General features: G+C 44.9%; 2 protein-coding genes across 4 annotated transcripts; both read right to left on the reverse strand.

Annotated features, from left to right (window-relative positions):
• Positions 1–205: 205 nt before the first annotated feature.
• Positions 206–11560, reverse strand: APOBEC2 (apolipoprotein B mRNA editing enzyme catalytic subunit 2). Of its 2 annotated transcripts, none has more exons than XR_013348516.1 (3): positions 9075–11560; positions 890–1600; positions 206–484 (listed from the first exon to the last, which is right to left on the reverse strand). XR_013348516.1 is itself a non-coding variant. In XM_077839239.1 (3 exons), exons 1-2 carry the CDS (start codon positions 9197–9199, stop codon positions 1063–1065), a joined length of 663 nt encoding a protein of 220 aa, XP_077695365.1. In that variant the 5' UTR covers positions 9200–11560; the 3' UTR covers positions 206–484; positions 1052–1062. The 2 variants fall into 2 exon arrangements, 1 of the variants encoding a protein (XP_077695365.1); XM_077839239.1 differs by having other exon boundaries at positions 1052–1600.
• A 5962-nt stretch (positions 11561–17522) lies between these two features.
• TSPO2 (translocator protein 2) lies at positions 17523–22763 on the reverse strand. Of its 2 annotated transcripts, none has more exons than XM_077839060.1 (4): positions 22486–22763; positions 20583–20809; positions 19712–19850; positions 17523–19210 (listed from the first exon to the last, which is right to left on the reverse strand). In XM_077839060.1, exons 2-4 carry the CDS (start codon positions 20753–20755, stop codon positions 19028–19030), a joined length of 495 nt encoding a protein of 164 aa, XP_077695186.1. In that variant the 5' UTR covers positions 20756–20809; positions 22486–22763; the 3' UTR covers positions 17523–19027. The 2 variants fall into 2 exon arrangements, with proteins under 2 accessions (XP_077695186.1, XP_077695187.1); XM_077839061.1 differs by lacking the exon at positions 22486–22763 and adding an exon at positions 20945–21080.
• Positions 22764–24392: the final 1629 nt, after the last annotated feature.

Consider the following 24392-nt stretch of genomic DNA (forward strand, 5'->3'; position numbering starts at 1 on the left):
AGAACCCCCACAGTGAGCTTTGGATTATCTATACATGGTGGAAAATGAATAATTTTGTTTTCTATAGACCTATGTGTTTGTCTTTGAAAAAGGTCCTCGGGCATTTATAAGACATACGCTTGTTCAATACATTTATTGAACTTGAGGCTTGGATCTAAAGGGGGGGGGGTATGCTAAAGCTGCCCCTGCTCTCTCTCCTGCCAATCCACTGAAGTCCACTGCATTCATATTGTTAAGCACAGCACATAGCCTTCTCCTGTCCTGCTAACAAAGACAGTGCAAGTTTATTTTAAAAATAAAAAACAAAATGCCTAAATGCTACATGGTAAATGTAGTCCGAGTCCATCAGGGCCATGTCTGCTAAAGGTTTTTGTTGCATTCTGCCTGATTCAAAGCAGCTCTGAAAAGCTGAAGGTGTGTCCCAGATGTCCAAGTCTGTCATGCCTCTCTCTCCACTGGGTGACAGATCTCTTACAAGCTGGCCCTGGAGAGATGAGAGAGAGAGACACGTTACCAGCTTCCGATGTTTCAGGGCTTTGTTGCTCAAAATTAGTTATGCACTCTTCAAGCTTTGTGTGTGGTGGAAGGGATGACATACTATAATAGTACCCTCCTCTGATGTTTTTCTAGGGGACTAGAACCACTCCTCCTCTTTCCAGTTCCGTTAGATGTGCAAACATCACCCATCTAGAAAAGAGTGGTACATTCTTGCTATATCTAATGACCCTCCCCTTTGTTTCCTAATGAAAAGTGATTTGGGGCGGAGGGGTGAAATTCCGAGAGGTACTGACAAGTCCCTGCGAGGGAGAGAGCTCAGTAGGCCTCTACGTGCCCTATGGTGGGGACAATCACACTAATGGATTGCTAGCTGCAGTGGGTAAGGTACTACCTAGGCGAAGTTCATGATGCTCATGTACTGTCAGACCGAGGGGGAGCTGGAGTCACAGATGGCAGTGACAGTACCCTGAAAAGCCTCTTTCTGCCTTAAGATGTGACACGAGTCTGTCTGCCATTAAAGCAGGAAGCTAAATGAGCAAACTGAAATCCTCACGGTCATGGGTGTCAGTGCAGAACCTCTGATAACTTCTCTTCGTAATACAGGAAGTTCTCTTGGATGTCCTCCCAGGGCTCGAAGGCCTTTGCCTCTCCTTCTTCCTGCTCTGCAAAGTTCTGCCAGATATACTCAAAGTCTTGAGGCTTCATAATCTTCAATTTGCATCCAGATGCCTTCAGCTTCTTCAGGGCGGCCTGCATCTCTGGCTCCTCCCACATGAAGAGGCGGCTTACCAGGATGGAGAGGCGTAGGTTCTTGTTCTTCTGCAGTACCTGGGCTATCCGGTCAGCACAGGGCGCACAGGGGCTGGAGGAGACGTACCAGGTGACGTTGTAGCGTAGGTTGGGATCGCATGTGGGCAAGATGTTGTTGAAGAAAGCATCTTCGGCATGGGCTGCTGCATGCTCATCTTCCAGATACCCCCGAAAGCTCCCTGGCTCTTTGCCTTGGATCTCCACAACGTAACATAGGAAGGTCTTGTTCCTGCCTGAGCTGTATTCTACGTTCCTGAACTGGAATTTGAAAAAGAAGGCGGGGAAGCGCTCCCTATGGAGAGGGGGAGAGCAAGAGAAATGCCTCAGTGTTAGAACATACCCTATAATAACACACAGCCTTTAAACAGCAACTCTCAACCAAAGCTCTTGACAAATGTTAGTCAAGCCGCATGCCCGCCCTGCCGCTCTCAGAGTGGAAATAGAAGTACCATGTTTTACAGATGGGGAAAACAAGTCAAAGAACTTGTGACTTGTCCAAGGCTCCCAACCAATCAGTAGCAGAACTGGAATGAAGAATTAGGACACTGGACAGGAACTCGGAAATCTTGGGTTCAGTTCCTCAGCTCACCCACAGACTTCCTGTGTGGTCTTGGGCAACTCACTTAATACCCTGTGCCTTGGTTCTTCACCTGCAAACTAGGGGCTATATCTCCTGTCTCACCTGGGTGCTGTAAGGATGAAAAATTAATTGTTGTGAGGTGCTCAGACAGTCTATAGTCATCAAGGCCATATAAGTACGTAGATAGGAATAGAACCTTGGGCTTGTGGCTCCCCGTCCCATGTTGTCTCTGCCTGGCTTCTTTGGGTTGTGTGTGACGCATCCGTCCACCCTGCAAATCTCGGTATATCCTCTATTAGAGTATTTCAAGACCAGTCAGCACAAGGAGTGACTTTCTTGAAGCTACTTTGGTGTGTTATTTGAATGTTTCTTTTTTTAGTGCTGCAGGAAGCAGGAAAATGACTTCCCTGGGTACAGGTCTGCTAGAGCACTTCAGATCTGAGCTGCACACCTGCCATTCCAATGTGAAGCCCCTCCACAGCTCTGCCAGTGCCCTTTAATGGTAGCCTACAGTACCCTTACAGTCCAGAACTCTGGTCTGTTAACTCTTCTCCATCTAGACTGACTTTCTTCTGAACAGAGGCAGATGACTGGCTAGTATTAGCATATAAATGGCAAGCTTCTGCACACACTGATGCAAGCGTACTTCAGTCCTGGCGGTTAGCCTGCTGTTCTAGTTCTGGTCCTCTAACGTCAACTGTGCTGTGGTTTTGCTGAATGTGGATATAGGAGACTAAATCTAGCCCTGGTATAAATAGGTGCGTCTCCCCCTGAAGTCATTGTGAACTGTTCCTCCCCCGGTTTCCAAATGTATTTAATCTCAGTGATTTGTCACCGCTGAGATGAATTTGCTTGTGGTCGTTTTCCAGAAGAGGATGGTCTCTGGAATTGTTTAGGGGAGTTATATTTAGTTCCCTAAAATGCTGTAGCCCTGGTACCTCTGACACTCCCCATTTAAGAGGGGAGGGATGACATTCAAGATGTGACCATGATCTCCTGATTTGGACCCCATTTTGCTAAGGGCTTACATACACCTAGTCAAATGACAGCCCAAACCCTGAATATTTTATAATGTAACTTAAAGTTCTAGGACTGCAGTTCAAATACTCTGCTTCGCATTTCCCAACGGTGCTGCTCCATGGGTGCTAGCCGCAGTGCAAACTCTGCTATATACCGGCTGCAGGGGATTAGGGCACTGTGTTCTCTAATCCTCCTCAGAGCCAGTCTGCGCAACACAGTGGTTAAAATGGTGGTGGTCGCCAATGAGGCGTCTGTTGCAATCGCTGGTGGTACTGCCTCAGTGTGAAGAAAAATAGTAAGGTAGACAAGGCCTCTCCGTTTTGACTGGGGAGCAAACAATTCCTCCTGTGTGGAAGATGCTTTGGACATAGGGCAGTCATAGAGGATTATAAACATAGTACTGCTAAATAGTACGAGGCCAAGCACAAACTGGAAAATATAGAACAGGCAGAGATTTGATTCTAGTATTGAAAACCGCTGAATATATTTTCATTCAAAATATGAGTAAAAAGGAAGAACACTTGGGTCCAGTGCCCCTTGGAGTCAATGGAAGGGCTTCTGCTGACTTCAGTAGACTTTGAATTATGCCTTCATTGCCTATTTTCGTGTGTAATCAAAAAGAAAGGGCCCAAAGGATCAAGGGCTTGTCTAGACGAAGGAAATTTGCATTGATGCGGTTATACCAGTTCAGACATCTAATGTAGATATGCTGCCCAAATGTAAGTTCTGTTGTGCCCTCGTGCAATGTGTCTGCATTAGGAGTTTTCACTAATGCATATCATTGCAAATTTCCCTAATCTAAGCAAGCCCCAATAGACCAAGCAAAGTGACCTTCAAAATTCCTCCTCTTGACAGTACTTTCTCCTTCTTTCCCCCTATGAAGATTTAAAGGTACCTCATTAAGAGCCTAACCCTGTTCCTTTGTAAGTGAACTGCAAAACTCCCACTGATTTCATTAGGAGCAGGATCAGACCATGGTGCTTCCCTCGCATGGACTGGGTGAAAGTCCTACTCTCTCATTCCTTGAGTCTAAAAAATTTACATTTGTTTGGTAATAGCAAACTTCATGACTTTACCTCTGAGATAATTAGTGACTTCTTTTAAAAATCAAAAGGTTCCACCCAGCACAAGCCATCCTCCCCTTGTTTCAAAGGTTTGCAAAGCCACAAGACGTTATTTTACAAGAAATTAACATATTTATTTAAAAATTTAACAGATATAATAGTTACATACAAATTCATCCCTGATATAATTCCGTTGACTTCAGTGAAGTTACAGCAGGGGTGAATGTCTCTCTATCTTTTAATGAGTCATTTAATCTGTGAGGGCCAGATCCAAAAGCTCTTAAAGTCAATACAAAGACTCCTATTGACTTCAGAGTGCATTAAATTGGGCCCTCCAACCAGACCTTACATAAAATCTCTTCCCTATCATGTACTAGGCGGGCTGGGATTACCTGGGATGTTAAACCAAATCTGTTTTCCTAGCTATGTGGAATATACACTAGATCACTTTATTTCCAGTAAAGAAGCCTGTAAACAAACCTCGAGAGACTATCTAAAATTGTTCATGGCTGGCTGAGATCTTGGAAATCGAAAACCTTGCTCATTATGGGTGCGGAGAGTACTAATTCTTGAAAAGGGCTTAAACCAATCTCAGTCAGAGCAGTGTGAATATTCCAGCACAAGTATGTCATCTAAACATCTGTAGTGGGAGAACTTAAATCCTTGTTACAGGACTTGTAGTCCCTGTTCTCAGCAATCAAAAACTGTACGAGTTGTCTTTGACTCTATGGCTGTGATATCTATTAGCAAGTGATTCAGCAGGAAAAGAGAAAACCACATGTACCATAAGATTGCACACACTTTGGACCTCTGCCAGTGCATGGTCTGACCTTTGAGCATTTCAGACATGTATAATAGTAGGTAATTATGATACTTTGCATTTCTATAGCATCATTCATCTGAGGAGGTTACAGCACTCTACAAACAATTCATTAAGCCTCACAATATATCTCTGAAGTAGCTAAGTAAAGGGGCCGAATAGTAAAGTGACTGGTTCTCAGGAGACTTGGGTTCTAGTTCTAGCCCTGATATTAAGTTGCTGTGTGACAAGGAACAAGTTATTAAACCTCTCTAGGCATCAGTTTCTCCGTGTGTAAAATTAGGATGATCCTATGTATCCATTTTTGAATGAAAGGTGTTGTATAAATGTTATGCCGAACCAACCAATAGAACCCAGGAGCTATGGTCTCTGGTTATATAGGGCCTACACAAAAGCAATGTTTCATGCTTCCTTCACTGGCTCTGTAGCAGCCATTCAGTAACAAAACTGTGTGGGGCTCACTGATGACAATGGCACAAGGATTCTCTACTGGACCCATCCTGCTCTGTCATGACTGGAGCCTACCACAACCAAGGAAAAGGGGAAGGATTTGCCACTGCCTATCTGTGCTAGGGATTCTCATTTTCTCCCCAGAGGAATGTAGTGTAAATTAATGTATCAGTTTGAATCCCATGAAGTTGTTACAGCCAGCTGAATCTCGCTGTAACATTGAGAAAAGGATTTTAATGTTCTTAAGTGTAAAGAGCGAATCAGGTTGCCAGCCCCATTTGCAAAGCACAGACTTCTTGGGGCTGTAGGGCAGCAGCATCAAGCACTTGGCAAGGGTCATAAAATGTCCCTAATCCAAGGTTGACAACTGACATGCTTGAACTGTACACAGTGTAATTGAGCACACATGCTGGGGCATTTGGAGTTGTAAATTCTCTCATTAGCCAGATAACTGGCGCTCTCTGCTGAAATTTTATAAATAACTAGAAAATCCAAACGGGGATCACATCCAACAAAGGCACAAAGAAAGAGATTCCCATCTGCAGTCCCAGGACTTCCAAATACAATATCTTAAACATTAGGGTAAATTTGCTGGATTTTTCAGTTTCTTCTTGAGAGTCCTCTGTGATCTCCCTGTTTTCTTCCTTTGCTTTACCACTTCTCACCCTTAGGAGCCCAGCACATCAATAATAATCCCAGGTAGCCATATCTCCTGCTGGACCTCATCGGACAGCAAAAGGTAGATCTTTGGGAGCAATCCTCAAATAGCACAGTGATTAGTAAGGCATAAATACCTTGGGTTTTATGGTCTGAGCTCAGTTCCTAGTGGACGCACAGTTCCCCGTCCACATCATAAAAGCCACCATAACAGCTGGCACCAATTATTCCATTTGTTGTCAGTCTCAGTACAGAGGCCAAGGAGTAAAGACCTTTGGTCTCATGATCTCACCCTGAGAGCTGGTCTCCAGAACAGAGATGAGACCCACTGGTGGGGGGGTGTTGGGGAAACTTTCTCCATTCTTGTCCAAAGTTTACCCCTCCTGTGGATAGTAATGGACAGAGGATAGTCCCCGAAGAAGGGCAATCCAGCTAGGGTTGCCAACCCTGCAGGACTGGCCTGGAGTCTCCCGGAATCGGCATCCATCTCCTGGTGACTATTGGAAGCAATCCAGGAGATTTTAATAGGATAGTTTAAGAAAATGACATTGTCATGTTGGGGGGGAAAAAAATCTCCCAGAATCTTCAGTCAGAGTTGGCAATCCTAAATCCAGCACCTCTGACTGGACCTATGTAACAGCCATGCAATGTCACAGAAATAAAAAAGTACCTTTGAGGCCACAGGGCCAGATTCTGCCTTGTCACACACCACGTGTAGTAAGTTCACTAGTGCAAAATGGGTGTAAAGTGGAATGGTAGCATTGTACGCCCACTCAGCATTCACCTTTTACTGGTGAATATCATGACACTTGGTAGGATTTTCAGAAGCACTTTGCATTGGCCCAACTCTGCTTTCATTGAATACAATGGTATTGACTTAAAAATCCTACCCAAGGGCAAGATGGTGGAGAATCGGGTCCCGAATGTGGCCCGCTATTTTTAAACCATCAAAAATGACAGAAGACTTTTAAAAGAGATTGTGAGACCAGAAAACAAAATTATTCTCAGGTGAAATCCAGAGAGAAAAACAAGTATTAGAATTTAGGGACGGAGCAATTTAATGTAATTATTTATATCAGAATATCCATTATAGTCAGCAAAGTGACGAGTCAAAATGGCATCTTGTTACTCAACATGTTTGCTCGTTGTGTATCTTTGAATCACATCTGCTGATTTTTTGGACCAAAAGCTTTCACTCACTTTAGCCCTGTGTGGAGGCAACACAGAGAAGGGGGAGAGAGCCAGAGTATATCCTGCCTTATGCATCATCATCAGAATTGACAGCTGAGTTCTGATGGTAGAATCTTTCTTATTAGTGATGATATAACAGGGAAGAAAGGCCCCAGTTGGATTTTCAGTTCCCGGATTGAAGTCTGTGTTAAAGGCTGCTGGAAAATAATCACATTTTGGTTTATTAATTGAGCACGTAGGCTTGGCAACCTTGGGAGAGAATAAATACAGAGCTAGACCATAACATTTTTATAATGGCACTTTTCTGGTTAAGCCACACTTTAAATTATGTATGGTTGCATCTAAATAGTACAGTGCCAGGCATATTAGAAATGCTTAGGGATGGTAGATTAGACAGACAGATTTTCCTAGCCACGCTTTTCCCTCATATGTTATTAATGTATAATCATTTGTCCATTGATTAATCATCATTCTGTGCTTGTATTAGCTGTATGGTTTATTGTATTGGGATCTTATAAGGATCCTCTTGTAGGCTGTGATTTTTCAGAAGGGCTCAACACTCAGAACGTGAGCCAGATTTCCCATAGAGCTCATCACCCATTTAGACTCCTAAATAAGAGGCCAGATGTCTAAAAGACCCCCATGTCCAACATGCTGAGCTGTTTGGAAAATCTGGCCCTCAGTGTCACAGTGGGAGCTGCTGAGTCAGGGCTTAATTTGTACCAGGGCTGATCTTGGCTGTTCATAATCATGCTACCTCTGGGCTTTGCGGCATCAGTTATGAATATAAAGAAATGGCTTGAGCCCCGGCACCTCTTTCATTACAAATTAAGTGCTGTGCTGAGTACTTTTGAAAACTGACTGATGATCTGGTAGCTAAATGTGAGCGGGGCTCTTTCGACAGCCTGGCCCCAGGGATGGGTGCTGAGCCCGAGAAAATCTGACCCCTCATTTGAAAATCTAGCCCGTATGATCCATAGCGCGGGCAGAACACAGCAGTGGATATTTTTCAGGGCTGATTCTAAGGTCTCATTATTGGGGGAGCAAGTGGGTCTTCTGGGTCCCTATTTAAAAAACAAACAACCTTCCAGGAGTCATGGGGCTCATTAGACCCGTGGGAAATGGTAGATTTTAAGAGTTTAAAAAGTAAAATTTGGCAGCCGTGCCTGTATTTTGCTGTGATTTATAATTTATATAAAGGATGAAGGCTCTCCAATCTGTGGCTGTTCCACTGCTTAACGCTGGATAACTTTGTACGTATTTTGGCCTTTCTGACAATAATTTGGAGCCCTTTGAAGATTGTTTGGGGAGGGTGGGCGTTGGGGAAGCTTTCACCACTCTTGTCCAGAATCTACCACTCCTGTGGATACTAATGGACAGAGGATAGTCCCCAAGAAGGGCAATCCAGTACCTCTGTAACAGCCGTGCGACTCCACTAAAGTCAACAGTCTCCTTTGCTTGCCCCTCTCCACCCACCCCATTAGCTCTGGAGCCGGTATTTTTCCTAACCCAGCAACGGAGGAACTTGCAAACAAGATTCTTCCACCCTTACACCGAGTAGTACCTTACTTGACTAGTGATCCCACTGAAACCAGTGGGACTACTTGCATGTTAAGTGACTTGTCAGCATTGGCAAGAGAGAATTGGTAGAATCAGGCCCATAAATGTATCCAGTGAGTTACATGCTGATCAGAATCCACCCTACACTTAAAAAAGAAACTCTCTTCACCAAGCAACTTTACCCTAGCCACAGGTTCAGCTGTAGGAAGAATTGCAACCTGCACAATATAAAGAAAAGTTCAAAAAATCCCTTTCCTGACTTGCATTGGCCCCAGATTTCATCCTTATTTAACCAACATTAAAACTTCAGGCAGAAACCTCACCCTGGACAGACTGTGTGAGAAGCTAAGTGGAAATGAGTCATCCTGGCTTTCTTTACTCACTGCCGCTTTAAAACTAAACTCTGTGCACTGAGCTCTCTTACCCTCTCACGATTTCAAAGGGCGGCAGTTTCTCCAGCTCCTTCTTCTTCTCCTCAGGCTTCTCTGCATTTTCAGGCTGCTCCTCACCATTCTGAGTGTTGCTGGGCTCCTCCTGGTTTTCAGCCATCCTCTCGGGTGCTGGTGCACTGGGTTCAGACCACAAGGAAAGAGAGGGAGCAATTTTTCGAGACCAGTGCAGGGAGCAGAGATGGGGGTGGGGGGTGGGGAAGAGAGTTGGGAGTTCCAGTCCTAGACGCAGTTGTTGGGAGCTAAATATGGAACAACGCTGCAGTGACAGTGACTGGATGGGGTGACAGAATGATCTGACAACTCTCAGATATCATCACCCGCCCTCGCTTTTGTGAAGGCCTTTTATCAATCTCCCTCGCTCCCCTTTTGCATTTAAAACAAAGTGACGAATTCACCATGGGCGGGTTAGGGCATGGATGGAAAACCCAGGAAGCAGAAGTCACCTATTTATCCACAGGCAGGACAGAAAATTGGCAGGCTGCAGGACTGGCCTCTTTCCCTCCTGCCCTGAGTTGCCAGCATTCTATCATCCTTCCCTTGAGGAACCACTTCTAGAAGGAACAGGAAGAATCCCTGATTTGTTTTATGTAAAGATCAACCTGGATAATGGATGGGGCTGAGCCACACTTCAATGCGGCCCCCTGCAGACATTACAGCTGGAGCCCTCCCAAGAGCCTGAAAATTACACCCTCTGCAAACCGTGCTTTTGTGGAGCGGGCACTGAAAGACGGGGATCCAACAGGGGCAAAATCTAGTCCCATCAAAGCCAATGGCACAATCCCCACTGATGTCAAAGGGTCCAGAATTTCAAGTCAAGTATTAAAGTTAGCCATATACAGTTACACAGAGGAAATATTTGGGGTGTAGGGCTGGGCCAGTTTACACCAGCTCAGGATCTGGTCCTTGTTCCCTACATTTCTCTCTCCTTAGACTGTAAGCTGCTTGGGGCAGAGACCATTCCTTCTTGGATGCGTGGAAATCGCACTGCAAACAAATCATAAATAATTAAAAGACTTCTCAGTTATTCCTTGGTTTGTTTACACCACCTTTGCGAACACCGGATCAGTAATTGCATCGGGTGGAAGGCAGTCTAGAGACTGGAAGTGGGAGCCTATGGTGGGGTTGAGGATCAGGTTGGAGTTTGTGTGTGGGGCCAGGAGGTTGTACTGTAATAGATCAGGAGTAAGCAGCAGTGGGATTGGGAAGTGGGGTCTAGGACTGACATGTGCAGTATGTGTGAGGTAGAGTATGGGATTGTTCAGGAGAAGTTCTGAGGTGGTGTTTACTGTATTTTGCCTGAACCAGGTTAGCATGGAATCCAGCTATCCTAAAAAGACCACGTAGAATAGCATTAGGGGGTCTATAACGTTTTTATTGATACAAGTTTGGGATGTCTGTATTGCTCTGCAAAAGTGGGGAACCCAGGGCTTGTTTGGGTTTCTTGTAATCTCTAGAAAGGTTTGTTTTTTTCTGTTGAGGATGGCGTGAAATGTTTCCAAATTTCACAAAAAAAATCTCATTCTGAATTTAAAGGGGAAATTTATGCAAATTCCAGGTGCTTCTCACTTAATCGAGCTTGAATACAGATTAATCTTTGAAAACAGTTCCTGACATGCCTCTAGGTTGAAAATAAATAAGAAGCATGTAGCTGCTGTGAATTCACATTTTATTCCTCCAGAGCCAGTTGGAAATCAAACCTCCAGCATCTTGACTGCTGTGCTAAAGGTCAAACCCATAATGACAGAGGTTCAGCCAACCAAACTATTAAATATTAGCTCTGTATTCAAGGAGTAAGTGCTGTAAGTTTGGGGAGGATACACGGCATTCTGCATACATATCAAAGAGGCTGAATTTCTGCTTTCAGTGTAATCTTAATTCAACTTTAACCATGGTGTTGCATTCAGTGCCTCTGTAATTTTATGGTGCCCCACATCGTGACGGATTTGGACCATTCACGCTTGTTCAAAGTTATTTTTTCTTATTGCACATTCTTCAGTTTTTGTCCCTTTACTAACAATGATCTTTCCTTTCTATAGCATCTCAAAGAATCCCAAGGGTCTTCCCAACTCCGCACAGGCTGCACCACTGAAATGCAGCTACTTCTGGGGCAGAGAACAGCAACCACCCTGCATTGCTCCAACACTGTTTGCTGAAACTTGGTGAGTGGTAGTTGTTTATTTGATGACTGACACTTCTGGGGTGGATTGTATTGTGACAACACGACACTAAGGGATTTGAGAAGTTCTGAGACAGTCTGTCCATGGGATATATATAATTTTTCCTATGCTTTTTTTTAAAGCTTGGAATACTTTCCTTGGCTAGAGGGTAGAGTATTGTTTTTCCTCTTGACTGGTAACTATGTTCAAATTCCAGATCCCTTGTCCAGTCATTCTCACCTTTGACATTTTGGGGAGAGATTTTGGGGATGGGAATCCTCAGCTGATGAGTGACTGCTCTTTCCTTTTCTCCTCCCACCCTCTACAAAAAAAAAAAATCCCGTCCTCTCTTGTATCCCCCAACCCACTGCCTCTATTTCTGGGAGATCTCAACAGCTAGATTAATCATGGTGCCACTACTCTTGCAGTCTTTAGCTTTCACTGGCCCAGCCAAACTGCAAAGATCAATGCGAGCTCTCATCTAATCTCCGGAATGTGCCGCTGGGATTCTGGTTCCATCCAGCCTTTCCCCAGCTGCTGCGCAGTTCCATCTAGGGCAGTGCACTAAGTAGTCACAACCCCCACCCGTCTGTGCTTGGGCCAAATATGTAAAGGAATGCCAGAGAGATGCTGTCAGTCTGACATTTGCTTTAGAACTGTAGGGGGAAAAGCATCCATCGGTCTGGTCCAGGCTTTTTGACCAGTGGATAGCTCCCCAAAAGCGTGTGTGTGTATACGTGCGTATGGGTGCGTGCCTAGTGACTGCACATAGTAATGTCATGCTCAGCACAGTAATTTATTTTTCCTTCAGCTAGTCAAGAGAGGGAGACTTGGGCCTGGGTCCAGCAGATGTGCAGTTACTGTCATTACAGTCTGGAGGAACAGGGAACACTGCAGGTCAAGGAGGAGGCATGCACGCACGCAGAGCTGTGCGGGGTACAGGCCAGGACAGGGATGGTTGCTGGACAGTTGTAAGCGGGGACACTAAGGTGACACCCAGTTCTGGATAGCAACTGGAGGTTTGATCCTTTTGGCTTTTGTGGGTTTTGTCTCAGACTTTTAGAGCTTTGCCATTAACTTCAATGGGAGCAGGATCAGTCCCTTAAATTCATCTGACAAACAAAATTCTTTGTCTTTTTTCCCCGTGTATTGATTTCTCATGTGGGGGAAAAAATATAATAAAACACACCCAAACCCTTTGACCTTTCTGCCATTCAGATCCTTTGTCAGTAGCCTTCTAATCATGAGCATTTATTTTCTGAGGTTAAAATATGTGCTCGTGGCTCTTATCCTATGGTGAGCACACAGGGGGCATCATCTACCAATGCTGAAGCCTCCATTCCAGAGGGATACTCTCAAAGGGTCAATTCACCTGTCAGTGAGCCAGAGGGTTATCCATTTGCATTAACAGGAGTCAGGTGCTAAGGGTTTTGTGTCATATTTGCAAGAAATGTGAGATAGCAAAGGAGCCATATGTCAGATCAGACCATTGGTCCATAACTCCAGTATCCCACCTCTGGCGATGGCCAACATCTGATGTTTTAGTGATAAACAGCTTCCAAGTCCACACACATAATGCAGCTGGCCAGTTGTGCAATGCCACACAAGTTCCTTCCTGACTCCAAGCCAGGGATCAGCTTCTGTCCTGAAGCATGAGATTTAGTTGCTAGAATTTTAGTTGCATAATTACAAATGTATTTATAATCTGATCATAACATTATCCAGCATTTTGAAGAGGGATTCAGGAGTCTGGGAATGGAGGAGAAGAGACCTGGCTGCAAAGAAGAATCTTGCTAGGGAGTTCATTGTATTCTTAGGCCAGAGAAACATTCCTTGGCCGGATCCAAGAGTGAAATAAGACACTGGCTGTATTAGTCATAGCTGGGACGTGCTCTTTATTCCAAGGTGACAGCTGATGGCAGTAACAAAACATCTCCCTAGATACATTGTTTGGCAGTGATCCTCCTCCTGTTTTTCCAGCTGTAACTACCGTTACTCGATAAATAAATACCCCCCACTGACAGTGATGTGCAGAGCCAGCTTTCCTTCTCTCAGCCCCCTTGGCCCATCAGCTGTCTGCTCCCTCTCTTCCTCCCCTCTTCAGGACCAGGCCTCATACTGCAAAGATTTCCAAGGGGTCCTTGTCATAGATATAGACTAAAGGTAGGGATAGATAGAGAGATTGGAGGGAAAGAAGGGGGAGCGTTTCCCCCTATAAAACCTTTTAGCTTTGTGCAAGAAGCTGGTCCCAGTGCATTTCTTCGGCTCCACACCAGACAACTGGTATTAATTGTCTCAGGAGAGAAGCCAAGATTTGAACCTAACCTTATCTATTGTCATTTTGATATCGTGCCTATCACCATGTTATCTAGGCATTATATAAAAACCTTTAGATAGATAGATAGATGAATGTATGGCAAAGAGCTTGCACTGGTGTTGTCAATGCTGTACTTGTTGGACCATGTTCTGCTCTCAACTAGGAAGATGCAACTCCCTGTAGTTTCAAAGAATGTTGCACCCATGTAGCAGAGAGCAGAATTTGATCCTTTCTGCAGATGCATAGAGTACTTCAATCTCCAGGGATGTCTATTCCATTGCAGGCTTGGAAGGATTCATTTTTTATTGGTAAACACCAATTTCACCATACACACACAAACCAATGAAAAAATTGCCACTGTTAATAATTGAAATTTACCGATCAACGGAGTAAGAAAAATGCTGCTTGAGCTCTTATTAGTTTAAGGATATTTGTACATTTTGACATACGATGGTGACAATTTGTGTTTTAATGGTTATAAAGCTTTAACTTTCTGAATCTTGTCGACTGCCATTAAATAATTATTGTCTGACCCTCTCCCATTTTCTGACTCCCCCAATAATTTCCCCAACTGTGAAAATTGAAACTCATAAACATTTTAAAAATGCTTAAAAGCCACACATTTGTGCCGCTGTGAAAATGTAAAATGATAAAAATTGAAAAAAAACATGCTTAGAAATAAACATTGATATTATCCCATCAAAATTACAAAACAATAAAATAAATGTTCGGCCAAGCATATGTAGGTTTCTATATTGCACTCATCACTGTGTAGGTGAGCATCGTCCAGCAGGGCATTGAACAGTGTGACTACCATCTGTCATGTGTTCGTTCTTTTGTCCTCTCCAGAGGGGAAGAAGTCTGTGCAATTGGTGGAGAATTTTTTTATATATATAAAATACACACACACACACACACACACGTTTCAGAGTAGCAGCCGTGTTAGTCTGTATTCACAAAAAGAAAAGGAGTACTTGTGGCACCTTAGAGACTAACCCGTGTTACTCTGTGTTTAGAGAAGTCAAGGTCAAAGAAGTGCACCTTGCACTTGGAGGAGAAGTGATGGGGTTTGTCTTGGTCCTTAGTTCCTATGGGAGTTCATTCCACAGGGCAGATCTACACTACTGCTTATGTCGATATAATTTATGTCGCTCAGGGGCGTGAAAACGCCACCCCGCTGAGCGACGCCAGTTCCAGTAGCCTAAGCGCTGTCCACACCAGTGCTACGTCGGTGGGAGAGGTTCTCTCGCTGATATAGCCTCTGCCTGTCACGGAGGTGGAGTAATTATGCTGATGGCAGAGCTCTCACCCAACAGCATAGAGCGTGTTCACCAGACTAGCCCTCAGTCTTGGGTTGGTCCCTATAGTGGGCCAGCTACCTCCCGTGTGCCCCCTCTTGGCCTAGGGTCCTTCTACAAGCATCCTGTCTCAGTTTTCCCTCTTAGACTGTTCAAGAAACTGAAAAACACTTTTGTCCATTCCCATCCCTTGTCGGGTTGTGCTTTATTAAATTAACAAACTTTAAAATAAAGTTTCAAAGTCCATCCAAAAAGTCCATCCAAACAAAAGTTTCTCATGATTCCTCTTTGTAGGCCTTCCTGCCTGGGGTCTTTCCTGCTTTGGCAGGCACTTCCAGGCCCTCCTTGGCTGGTGTTTCAGTGCTGATGCTCAAGCCTAGCAATCTCTAATCCCTGAGCATTGCCCCTTCGTTGCAGCCTTTTGCTACTCTTTATAGGACAGTCATAGAATCATAGAATCATAGAATATCAGGGTTGGAAGGGACCTCAGGAGGTCATCTAGTCCAACCCCCTGCTCAAAGCAGGACCAATCCCCAATTATATCATCCCAGCCAGGGCTTTGTCAAGCCTGACCTTAAAAACTTCTAAGGAAGGAGGTTCTACCACCTCCCTAGGTAACACATTCCAGTGTTTCACCACCCTCCTAGTGAAAAAGTTTTTCCTAATATCCAACCTAAACCTCCCCCACTGCAACTTGAGACCATTACTCCTTGTTCTGTCCTCTTCTACCACTGAGAATAGTCTAGAACCATCCTCTCTGGAACCACCTCTCAGGTAGTTGAAAGCAGCTATCAAATCCCCCCTCATTCTTCTCTTCTGCAGACTACACAATTCCAGTTCCCTCAGCCTCTCCTCATAAGTCATGTGTTCCAGACCCCTAATAATTTTTGTTGCCCTTCGCTGGACTCTCTCCAATTTATCCACATCCTTCTTGTAGTGTGGGGCCCAAAACTGGACACAGTACTCCAGATGAGGCCTCACCAATGTCGAATAGAGGGGAACGATCACATCCCTCGATCTGCTCGCTATGCCCCTACTTATACATCTCAAAATGCCATTGGCCTTCTTGGCAACAAAGGCACACTGCTGACTCATATCCAGCTTCTCGTCCACTGTCATCCCTAGGTCCTTTTCTGCAGAACTGCTGCCTAGCCATTCGGTCCCTAGTCTGTAGCTGTGCATTGGGTTCTTCCATCCTAAGTGCAGGACACTGCACTTATCCTTATTGAACCTCATCAGATTTCTTTTGGCCCAATCCTCCAATTTGTCTAGGTCCCTCTGTATCCTATCCCTGCCCTCCGGCATATCTACCACTCCTCCCAGTTTAGTATCATCCGCAAATTTGCTGAGAGTGCAATCCACACCATCCTCCAGATCATTTATGAAGATATTGAACAAAACCAGCCTCAGGACCGATCCCTGGGGCACTCCACTTGACACCGGCTGCCAACTAGACATGGAGCCATTGATCACTACCCGTTGAGCCCGACAAACTAGCCAACTTTCTACCCACCTTATAGTGCATTCATACAGCCCATACTTCTTTAACTTGCTGACAAAAATACTGTGGGAGACCGTGTCAAAAGCTTTGCTAAAGTCAAGAAACAATACATCCACTGCTTTCTCTTCATCCACAGAACCAGTAATCTCATCATAGAAGGCGATTAGATTAGTCAGGCATGACCTTCCCTTGGTGAATCCATGCCACCCAGGTGTGGCTCACTCTGTAATCAGGGATGGCTAGCCCCAGCCCTCCAGCCCTTCAAGGGTGAGCCACCTGGTTACAGTCCTCAAGAAAGCTCTTTCTTCTGCCCAGCAAGCTTTACCCTTATGGCAGAGTTCCGCTGTGTCGTGTAATACCTTTCACCAGTGGAAAGGACTGATGGCAAGGTTGGATCAAGGTGAGGAAACAAAGTACAGGGCCAAATTTTCAAAAATAGCCACTGATTTCAGGTGTCTTGATTTGTAGATGCTCATTTCACCGTGGGCCTAGTTTTCAGAGGAGCCAAGCACCTGCCGCTCCTACTTGCTTTAGTTGGAGTCGGGGAACACAGTACCTCTGAAAATCAGGCCCAAGATGGGTACCCAAAATTAGAGGGCCCTTTGGAAACTTTCGGCCCTACTGAATTAAAGGCGTAGAAACCCAGCCTAGTGTCTCCCAGGGAGGAAAAGGGAGTCCCTGCTGTATTTGAGATGTGGCTTCCTTCATAACCATTCTCATGGCCAGCCATCTGGCCCCATCCTATTGGCATATCACCTCTTTCCCTCCCTGTGGAAGGCAAGATTACCATATCAGCTCGAGCAGGGGGTGAGCAGTTTCGTTTGCTCTAACCTGTGCATTGAGGAGCTTTTTTCCACAAGGTTCAGTGAGTTCCTTGGAACCTTTCACAGAACTAGTGCCTAATGCCATTTCCCCTTCCTTCTGAGTTCCGTGCAAAAACCATGGGCTCTAGTCAGGGTTCCTTGAACCTTTCCCAGCCCTTTTGCGAACCCAGAACCACAAACAATGGATTTTTTTTTCTTTTTGCAAACAAAAAATCTTGGTTTTATTAAAAGCAAATACATCTCTACATCTGCAGTTCAAACTACACTACCCAAAATAATGCCCTTCACCCTGACAATCAGCTGCCAGTAAAAAGATCCATTAAAGAGATCCATACATGGTTTTTATTTCGTAAAAAAAATAGTAAATCCTCTCTCTAAACAGGGAACATCTAATGCCTAGACAGCAGAAGGAAAGATCAGAATGGGGGAGGTTGGAATAGACCTTCCTCTTATAGGGCTGCCAGCCCTCCAGGATGGTCCTGGGTTCTCCAGGAATTAAAGATTAATCTTCAGTTAAAGATTATGTCATGTGATGAAACCTCCAGGAATACGTCCAACCAAAACTGGCAACCCTATGCTCTAAGGGTGTGTCTACACTGCAATTAGACATCCACGGCTGGCCCGTGCCAGCTGACGCGGGCTCACAGGACTTAGGCTAAGGGGCTGTTTAATTGCAGTGTGGTTCATTCCCCCCTTCCACCTCGCAAGGTCCTTGACCCCAGGCTCTAGTCCATGCCCAAATGGCTACACCGCAAGCACTTTCTCACATGAGCGGTCCTTATGGGCCTATTTGTTCCATGAATTGGGCACCACTTCCGCTATCCTGGAAAATGCCAAAGTGGTACTGCCTGGGATTTTAAAGGAGTCAGGTGCTCAATTTCCACTGAATTTCAATGGGATTTAGGCATCTAACTCCCTTGTGCACCTTTGAAAATCCCAGCTGCTGTCTGGTAGTTTAAGGCACAACATTTAGAGGGGTTGGTTTGAAGGTTTTACAAAGCATATTAGCAACATAAATGTGTCAGTCCGTGTTTGAGGGTTGTTTTATTTCAGTGAATGCAGAGTCGGAGGTGGGGGGAGTTGTGGGGAGGGGTATTTTGGAGGTGGGACAGATAAACATTTCCCTTCAGTACAGTTATTTGTACTCCAGTCATTGCAGCATTGTACAGGGGCATGAGAATCAAGAAGCACAATAGACTAAAAGTAGAAGATGAACCTGGCCATTTTCATTTCGCTGGCAGAGAGAAAGGCAAGTAATGAGCTAGATGGTGAGAAGTTAATGGCTAATGGTAAAAAGTCCAAACTGAGTCCTATGCAAAAATTAAACAGCAGGAATGGCAAAAAGCCATTAGGTTTGTAAAAATTGTCCTGTTTTAATCATCTCAGGTGTTTTTCGTCACACAGGTGAGAATTTTTTTGAATGTATGCAAGCAAATTCTGCTCTCAGTTGCACTGATATAAATCCAGAATAACTCCATTGTCTTCAGTGGAGTGACTCTGAATTTACAGTGGCATAACAGAGCAGAAATTGGCCTATGAGATTTAACTTGTGTCCCCTTAAGGCCACCGTACAGCTGTAACCCCAAAACCCCAGCATTGTTGGAGAAAAAGAGAGGCAGGGGTTCTCAGGTTAAAGGTGTATGGTAACCTTAAAGGGACATCCCATTGCATTGTGCAAAATTTTCCCCATGCACCCTTTGCAAATGATATGTATGTTCAGGTACCCATCTTAATAAAATTAACCACCCCCAGGCTATCATCTCTTGGTCCACCACATCAGGATGGATTGGTTTCATAGAATTACTTTATTTCACCAGCTTCTCTTTGTCTTAGTCGCTCTTTCCTTTTTCCTCCTCAGGATTGTCCCTCCAGATGCAGAAGGTGAGAGAAGAAGCCAAGGTCAGCCAGGCCAGGTAAGGCACCATCAGCATTGTCGCCATCTTGTTAATGGGGTACCAAGAGTACATGGTGCCAAGCACCAGGCCGTATAGGCACAGGATGTCCACCAGAGCCTGAAGAAGAGAGAAGGAAATGATTGAGGCATCGACCACTGGGATCGTATTCTCCCTATGCACTGTAAGAGTAACTCTTATCGAAGGCAGTCCAGCGAGAGTAAGGCTGTTATGGACTCTCTTGTTGACAGTGTATTTTATAGGCTGATAAGCCATCCATGAATAGTGTGGCCCCCTTGAAGTTCATGGCCCTGCCTCTGGTTGGACTAGGGTGTGACGCTCAAGGAGGCTTATCTCTCACCGTAAATTCTTAACAGAAAAATGCAGCAGCCAGAACACTGGCTCCCTAACCGCCCTGCTTTTCGGGTCAGGAATGCGAGGGACTGATAACACGGGTTAGAATCAAGTGCTGTGTGAGCAGATGCAGAGCTCTGCTAAGATGCCTTTACAGCTGACACAGGATACAGCACTTCCTGGTGCTCGCTGTAGACCCTCCTAAAGGCTCCAAACCAGTGGCGCAGGACACAGACAACACAAGACAAATATGCACAGACACGATACCAGTTTTAGCTTATGAGCTCCAAAGAATAGGGGCGTCCAAGCCCAGTTCAAGGCAAGCTGAGCCCCGTAGAGGCCCAGCGGGATGATGGCTTTGCTGTTGAAGCCCCCTAAGTCATTCCACACCAAGTATGAAGCATAGCTGTGAAGAGGAAAATCACAATTAACATTTTGCTGTCCCACCTGGCTTCTCTCCACAATGCTGTGGGATTAGGCACTATTCTACCAGGAGGCACCGGATTTTGCGCCATAGAATTCTAATTACTGGAAGACAGCTCCAAGGGCAGATCCCACTCTAGCCAAAGGCAGCTCTTATGGCTTGTCTACACCGGGTTTTGAGGGTGAGGGGGCAGGGTTGCACCAATGTAGCTACACTGATGCAACCCCTAGTCTAGACATACCACACGGATGCAAAAGTGACTTGCAGTAATGGGTTTGCACCAGCACAGCCTTGGTGCACCTACATCTGTGGCCTGGCATCACCTCAGACTCATGATCTTTCTTATCTATTTAGGCAGTAATTTCATCTGGCAGGGAATGTCTCTGTGTATGTATACAGTGCCTAGCACATTGGGACCCTGATCTTAGCTGGGTTCTCAAAGTTCTACAGTTGTCATCGTGATCCTCAGTGCAAAGTAAACCCAGTGTAGACAAAGTCCCCGGCAAAAATAAAAGTTCCAGGTGGAGCCGATGAACTCAGCTCAATACCTAGTGGGGTGTTATGTTCCTCTTCTGAAAATAAACGTCCCTTTCCTGCCCACTTGGTCCATGAGAAGGAAAGCTCCAAAATGAGCAATGGAGGAGAGTGAAGTAATGTCTCCCCTAGAGATAAAGACCCACAGAAGCAGAGAAGGAGTAGTACACGGAACCTTACCCCATGCCTGTGTACAAGGTAGTCCACATGACCGGGAACATTTTGTTGGGTGGACGCCAAGAGGGTTTCTTCAGGCTTTCAAACCAAGTAGGCACTTCCTTTCGTGTCAAGAACCAGCCGAGAAATCCCCCAATATGAGGCAAGGCAGAGAACCCAAAAGCATGAGCCCACATTCCTCCTTACTGGATTGAACTGCACTTTGGGTGGCTGGTCCAGGCCTTTTGTAACTGAAAAGCAATAAGTGAGCATCATTTACAAAGGACATTGGTTATTTCCATATTGACCAAGACCTTCCAGGTCTTTGCTTTACTCTAATCCCCACTCCCTGTCATTGCACTGGCTGCTGCAATTTCATCATTTACCTAACGTGGCTGCATTGAAACCATCCTTAGAAGACAGGACTGAAGACACTTTTCTCAGTGCTTGTCGAAATGCCACAGCTCACAGAGTGGGCAAACTCTCCTGCATGTATGCTGCTAGACCTCTCAATGCAGCTATTATCTCTCTGCTGCATGCTGCTCTCAGTAGGAAAAAACAGGCAGTTTGTTGTGGGACCTCCATTTTCTTCTCTCTTCAGCTAATCTCTCACCATATATTTGTATTTTAAATAAACATCTGTAGTGAGCGTTTTTTCATCACAATATTTCAAAGTGCCTTACTAACATTATTTAATTCTTTTTGCTCTCCTGAAAGGCAGAAAGGGATTACTATCCCCCCATTTCGCAAAGGGGTAAACTGAGGCACAGAGGGGTTTATTGACTTGTCTAGATCATACAGTGATTCCCTTCCAGATCCAGGCACAGAAACAGAACCAAGGAATGTTGAGTCTCAATCCCCTGCCCTAGCCATTACACACTCCCTCCCTTTTTAAAGACAGTCACACAGTCGTTACATGACTATGGGCAATGTCTAGCATCAGGGCTGAGTGTTCCCCAGTCCTCAACATGCTTCTCACCCTCGGGGCAGATTGATATGTGCCTGTCTAGCTTCTCAGTGGACCAACCCTTTTCTTTTTGGATCCATTCATAACTTTAAACCCAATCTCATTAATCTGCAGGAATATGTGGAATGTTCTTCCTGGCAGTAAAAGATCATACCTATCATGCTTAGCATCACTGTGAGAGTCTGAGCAAAAGACTTCAAAAAGGTGGTTGTCTTTGGCAATGTAAGGGAGGGCAGGGGAAGAGGTTCAGAATACATCTTTCAGAAAAAAAAGTCCCGGGGCAGGGGTGCTGGAACAATTTCTATAGTGGGGGTGCTGATGATGGAAACCAGGTATTTGGTGTTTGTTATTACTACTTCAAGGCAGGGGGTGTGGCAGCAACCCTTGCACCCCTAGCTGCAGCACCACTGTCCTTGGGAATCCATCTATTCTGTTACTTTGCACTTGTCGGGGGACATAGATCAGGAGAAGAGCACTGACCTGAACAGTCTTCTCAGTTTCGGACTTTGATCCAGAACTAACGCTGACAGCCCATACTCATTATTAATATTATGCAAGAAAAGGTCATCTTAAAAACCCGGAGCCAGCAAGCAAAGGTCTGCATCAGTAAAGACCAAATACACACAGGCGTCATAGCAAATAAACAAGACCTTTACCAGACAGTTTATGGACCAGAAAACCTGCCTTGCGCTGAGCAAAACAAGAGGAGTTGATCCTAATTTAAAATTATATAAGGGCACAGGCTGCATTTCAATTTCTCTGCAGCAGAGCAAATTGTTACTGCCAGGGTTTGCAAAACAAACAAACAAACAAACACTGGAAATGCTAGGCTAATTTGTTACAGATTGCTGAAGTAACTAAGGGGTGAAACAGACACTTAATTGTCATAACATTCTAATTTGAAACACAGCTGCTAATACTGACAAGGCTAAATCTATAGGAACAGCAGCCTTCACTCACCTTCTCCCAGTTGATTTTCCCCCTTCGTCAGGAAAACACAACAAACAGATGGATTTCTGAGGCCAGCCTCTGGCTCTGTTCCTGCTTCTACACAATGAAGAAATTGTCATCGGAGTTACGTTGAAGTAGCACAGAAAGGGGCGCGCGTGTGTGTGGAGCGTTTGTGTAACTGTCTGCAGAGGGCGGATCCAACCTGTCAAATTCACACACACTCAGGCAGTATGTGAGACTCTACATCTCTGCTTGATCCGATGAGGGAATCCCTCTGAGAGTCAGTGAGTGTGTGTGTGTGAAAGAGAGAGAGAATGTGTTTATTCTGTTTGTGTATGTGGTGTGAATGCGTTGTGTATGAGAGACCATGTGCTGAGTATTTGAACATGCGTGAATGGTGTATATATGAGCGTTTGTGCATGTAAGAGTGTGTATGTGTATATGAGTGTTACGTGAAGAACTTGTGTGGCGGTGAGAATGTGTCCTGTATGTGGGATTGTGTATTTGTGTGCTAGTGCGTTAATGAGAGAGACAGATGGCCCGATCCTCATCTGGTGTAAATTGGAGTAACTCTATGGATATCAATAGAGCTCTGCTGATTTGCACTAGCTCAGGAGCTGGCCCAGTGCAAGTCTGTCTTCTCTATGCACAACAGTGTGTGAGTGAGAGAGAGAACATGCTCTCTGTGTGTGACTGGGTGTCTGCAGTTTTAATCATCCATGTGCTGCATATCAGAACTTTCATTAACCAGAGGCTCTCTGTGATCTCCCCTCCACTTCCCTCTTAGCCAAAATTGGCAAAAGCCTCTTGAATCTAAAGTAAAGACATTACAAATGCATGTTAAATGGCAGAGGGAGGGAGGGAGAGACCTAGAAATCATTAGGAGGCTGCCTGCAAGAGGTGGAGAATTAAACACTAATTCACTTCTGCTATGGGTCATTACCTGAATTTCATGGTCTGAAGCAAGGTTAATGTCTCTTGGAGGAGTAATATTTCCATTATAACGCAGACCCAGTCAGATCCTTTAATTTTATTGCACTCAAAAGGAGCAGAAGAAAATTACTGTTTTGCGAAGGGTGGGGAGAAACCCAGACTCTTAGCGTACGTCTACACTGTGCGGCACTGAGTCTCAAAGACCAGGTCAGATGACGCAGGCTGCGGGGCTAAAAATAGTGGTGTAGATGTTCAGGCTTGGGCTACAGTCTGGGTTTTGAAACCCTCCCCACTCACAGGGACTCAGAGCCCGGGCTCCAGTTGGAGACCGAATATCTACATTGCAATTTTATAGCCCTGCAGCCCGAGTCCCATGAATCTGAGTCAGCAGACCTGGCCCAGCGGTGGCCACACCATGGGTCTTTTATTGCAGTGTAGTCATTCCCTTAGCTGCTGTAAATCAGCGTAGCTCCATTGAAGTGTTGTGTTTCCATAGGGTAATTAAACTATCACTGTAAAATAAGACATGCAACACATACATTAATTGAACTATAGCCACTTGCATCTCATTTTTGGATCCCACTCCGATGAAGATGGAAATGGAAAAGCCCATCATTCAACAATGCTGCTATTGTGCATGACAGAGCAGTTTCTAGTGCGATCAGCCGGTTGGCTGCTGATGTTCCACTAGAGTAGGAATAATGCAGAGCACTGGCTCATGCTTCCTTCATGACTATGCTGGAAAGTACTCTGTCAACAATTTTTAGCTGCCAGTGTTTCCTTCCCAGGGACAGGGTGCAAAAAGATCACTATTCAGAGTAATCTGCTACTTGATGGATTTCGGTATAACCCAGATCATACCTAGGCCTGGGTCTGTCAAATTCCTAGCCCATTTTACAGATTAGGATGCTGGTGAAATTAAATATTTCATCTAAAAAATTAATGGCCCAGTTCATGAGAGCCCTGGCTTCACTGGCACAGAA

Source organism: Eretmochelys imbricata, chromosome 21 (assembly GCF_965152235.1).
Source record: "Eretmochelys imbricata isolate rEreImb1 chromosome 21, rEreImb1.hap1, whole genome shotgun sequence".
In the NCBI taxonomy this organism is placed as follows: Eukaryota; Metazoa; Chordata; order Testudines; family Cheloniidae; genus Eretmochelys; species Eretmochelys imbricata.